The 3762-nt window shown below is 49.7% G+C and overlaps 1 protein-coding gene across 1 annotated transcript; it reads right to left on the bottom strand.

Moving 5' to 3' along the window:
- Positions 1 to 3446, bottom strand: SSTR1 (somatostatin receptor 1). Its single transcript, XM_030240728.2, has one exon. The coding sequence runs from the start codon at positions 3444 to 3446 to the stop codon at positions 2250 to 2252; it is 1197 nt and encodes a 398-aa protein (XP_030096588.2). The 3' UTR covers positions 1 to 2249.
- Between the last annotated feature and the right edge of the window lie 316 nt (positions 3447 to 3762).

Below are 3762 nucleotides of genomic sequence, written 5' to 3'. Positions count from 1 at the left end.
ACATGACAAAATTTAATACTTGCAAGTTTTCTTTAAATCGTTTCCACTAGGAAGTAAAAGAAAAGAAACTGTACAATTGTTAAAGCTTTTCATGAAATATTTTAATAAGGGTGTAACAGTTTCCACATTAGCAATTTTTAGACTAAAAGGAGCTGACTCACAGTCCATTGAAGTGATTTAAGATTTTTTTCTCCCATTTTGATGGACTTTGAATCAGACAGCTTTGAAATACTAAATTATACATTCATTTAACGGTACTTAAGTTTTGGTGAAAGAAATGTACAAAGTAGCATCCTGCTTTTTGCTGCTGAGAAAAGTTCAAAGGGTATAATTTAACAAAAACCTGTAGTCAATCCACCACCACAAATACTAGATGCCTTAATTGTCAACCTTACACTTTACACTGTACTTAAGCACTGCAGCTACTAGTACAATGCTATGGGTAAGCTGCTACTAGAGATTTTTCCAGTCTCTTGCTTCATATTGCCAGTAGTTATACTTGATACAATCACAGTCCTGTGCTAGAGAAGTGATTTGTCACAGCTACTGGGAGACTTGCCACTCTGTGACACTGTTAGCATAGGTGGTAGAAAGCAAAAAACATAGCTGCTTATTTCAACACAGTCTGTACCAACACTTCTGTGTGGGATAAAAGGGAGTAGGGATAGAAGGTTTCATTTAATCAGCTGTCATTTATCAAAGAAAGCTTCATCTGTCTATATGAAATTTGTTTTGTCATAAGAGGAGAAGAGAGAAAATTCAAGGGAGAATTTCTGTGGGGGAGACAATGAAAAGGAAAGAGTTAGAAAAAAAGACAATGTTTTTATCTGGAAAGAAGCCTTCTTGAGCATCACCCATTTTAAATGCAACCTTGCAAGTAGCCACCACAGACATAAGTACACAGTATAAATTGCTTCAGAAAAACACGTTCACAACACAGTGACTAGAAACAAATAAAAATCAAACAAGAAGACATCTGGCACACATTAAAAACAAGAATTCTCAGAAATGAAACATTAAGAAGCTCTGGGTCAGTATATTACATTGGCAACATATGAAACCCATTTTGTTGGGTTTTTTAGTGCAACAGAAGAAACTGGAGCTAGGGTAATAGCTATTACTGAACAGCTACTTTTCTGTCAAGTATTTATTTATTTCAGAGACTGGTGGAGATTTTTAAATGCCTCCCCCTTTTTCCATATAGGCTAAAGTGACTTTGCCATCATCCAGGTCATTCAAAAAGTGTCTCAGCTCCCTTCATTGCTGTTTCACAGCTGATGGAGCAGGCTCAAGACAGCAGATTCACAGTCTATGCTCCCTTTAAACTTTATTATCAGCACACTTTATTGTGTGTGTGTGGACAGATTCAAACATTTCCCAACTCAGCAGTCCCCCAGCTCCCATCTCAGTGAGTCCCAGCTCTCTGCTCCCTATGTGTCACGGGACTGTTTATCTCCCATCATGAGCAACCTGCTGCACAGCTCCAAAGTGCAGAAATAGTCAGATTTTTTCCTAAGACCTTTTCTGCTCTGCTTCTGCCAAGTAGCACAGAGAGCCAAAGTCCCAGTGAGTTGGAAGCTGTCTGCAAAGCAAAAGAAAAATCTCGGTGACTATGCTGCTTCTTTCTCGGGGACTTTTTGCTCCCTGCTTTCTATTTTATTCCAGGGGAGGGAAAGATAGGCACAGAGAGAGGCTACTCACTCCTTCCTGGGGGAGGGCAAGGTATGTGTTGGAGGAATTTTTCCAGCATTTCTAATCTCTGAAGGGGAGGTGTGTACTGACAGATGTTGAGTGGGGTCATTTTCAGCTGGGGGCAGTCTGAGCCTGAATGCTCAGGCTCGACTGAAGAGGCTCGACTCAGTGGCCTGGGGTGTTCCACCAGCCAAGGGGAAGGGCAAAGTGTACAAAAGATGGAGGGAGAGAAGTCACTGCAGGACCTTTACGGCCACTTGACAGACACAGAGAGGAGTGGCAGAGCCAGGCTACCAGACCCTAAGCTACCAGAGCCATGAGAGCCACAATTCACTAAGTGGATGTCAAAGCATCAGAGAATACACCAGCTTTCAAGGGGTGCAGGGGGGCAGCAAATCAAGGATGTGGGGTTTTCTTCACTCTTTCTTGTGCCAAACACTGGTGGCAGTGGGCAGGACCAAAATCCCCTCCCTCCCAGCCTCCCCAAGCCACAGCCCTGGCTTCGCTCACCCTCCAGCTGGGGGGCAGTAAGGGAGCTGGGGGACAGGAATGCTTCCTCAGAGGGTGGTAATCCTGGAGGTGCAAGTGCCATTCCTGTACATGCTCCCTGACTCCAAGTTGTCTGGGGGAAAGTCCTCCACGCTGTATGCCCTGCTCTTGAGGGCAGTGGCATAGTAGTCGATGGGTTCCTCTGCAGCATTGTCCATCCAGCTGAGGCAGAGCAGCCTCTGGAAGGACCGCTTGAAATTGTCTGAGAGAAAACCATAGAGGATAGGGTTGGCACAGCTGTTGGCATAGCCCAGGATGACAGAGAGCTGGCTGATGGTGGCATCATCCTGCTCTACAAAGACATTGACCAGCTGCACAATGTAGAAGGGCATCCAGCAGATGACAAAGACCATCACCACCATCATGACCATGAGGGTGATCTTGCGCTCTGAGCGTTTGCGTTGCTGCCAGCCAGCCTTCAGGGCCACCATGCGCATCTTAGCGATGATGAGGATGTAGCAGAGGCAGATGGCCACCACAGGCAGCAAGAAGCCCATCAGAAAAGTGTAGACCACAAAGACCACCAGCCATCTCTGGGTGGGCTCTGGCATGAGCATGTTGCAAGCCACTGTTCCATCACTGTTGGCTGCTGTGTTGGAGAAGATGATGATGGGCAGGATGATGAGGATGGAAAGCACCCAGACACCCAGATTGACCATCTTAGCCACAGTGGGCCGGCGGTACCTGGCCGCCTTGATGGGGTGCACCACGGCGATGTAACGGTCCACACTGAGCACGGTCAGGCAGTAGATGCTGGTGAACATGTTGATGGCATCCACACTGAGCACCAGGCGGCAGAGCAGGGAGCCAAAGGGCCAGTGGTGCAGCAGGGTGGAGGTAACCAGAAAGGGGACGCTAAGCATCAGCAGCTCATCCGCGATGGCCAAGTTGAGGATGTAGATGTTGGTGGCTGTCTTCATCTTGGCGTAACGTAGGATCACGTAGATGACCATGGAGTTCCCGCACAGCCCCACCAGGCACACCACGGAGTAGATGAATGAGATGAGGATAGCGCTGCCCTGAGACTCACTCAGGGTGCTGTTCGGAGCGCCAGAGGAATTCCTGCCGCCCGAGTCCATGCCCTCCGCCGCCGCCTCCTCCGAGGCGCCACCGGCTCCGCCGCCACCACTGTCGCTGCTGCCGCTGTCGCCGCTGTCGCTGCCTGCACCGCCCGGAAGCCTGGGGCAGGTGCCATTGGGGAGCATCCTCTGCCCGGACCCCCAAGCCCCGGCTCAGAGCAGCAGGCGTCCGCCGCCGGCTGCGCTGGGCATCATCCCGTCCGGGATCCCGGCTCGGCGGCTGCGGGACGCGGGCATCGGGAGAGAGGCGGCTGCCAGCGCCGCTCGCTCCGAGCGGCGGCAATAGCTGCGCCCCGGCTGGTGAATGATTAATAGCAGCGGCGCGTCACCAGCTAAGGAAAGAAGGAGGGAAAGAAAAAAAAATGCAGGAGGAGACGTAAGTGGGTGTCCCTTACTACCCCCCACTCCCCTTGCCCGCCTTCCATCCCGCCCTCCGGCTGCT

The sequence above is a fragment of the Serinus canaria genome, chromosome 5, assembly GCF_022539315.1.
Source record: "Serinus canaria isolate serCan28SL12 chromosome 5, serCan2020, whole genome shotgun sequence".
Lineage (NCBI taxonomy): Eukaryota > Metazoa > Chordata > Aves > Passeriformes > Fringillidae > Serinus > Serinus canaria.
Note: the sequence above shows the minus strand (reverse complement) of the source record. Positions and strands in the feature narration are given on the sequence as shown.

What these genes read in the sequence shown, in the direction of transcription:
- SSTR1 (XM_030240728.2), bottom strand. Translation starts at nt 3,446, where the DNA reads ATGCTCCCCAATGGCACCTGCCCCAGGCTTCCGGGCGGTGCAGGCAGC.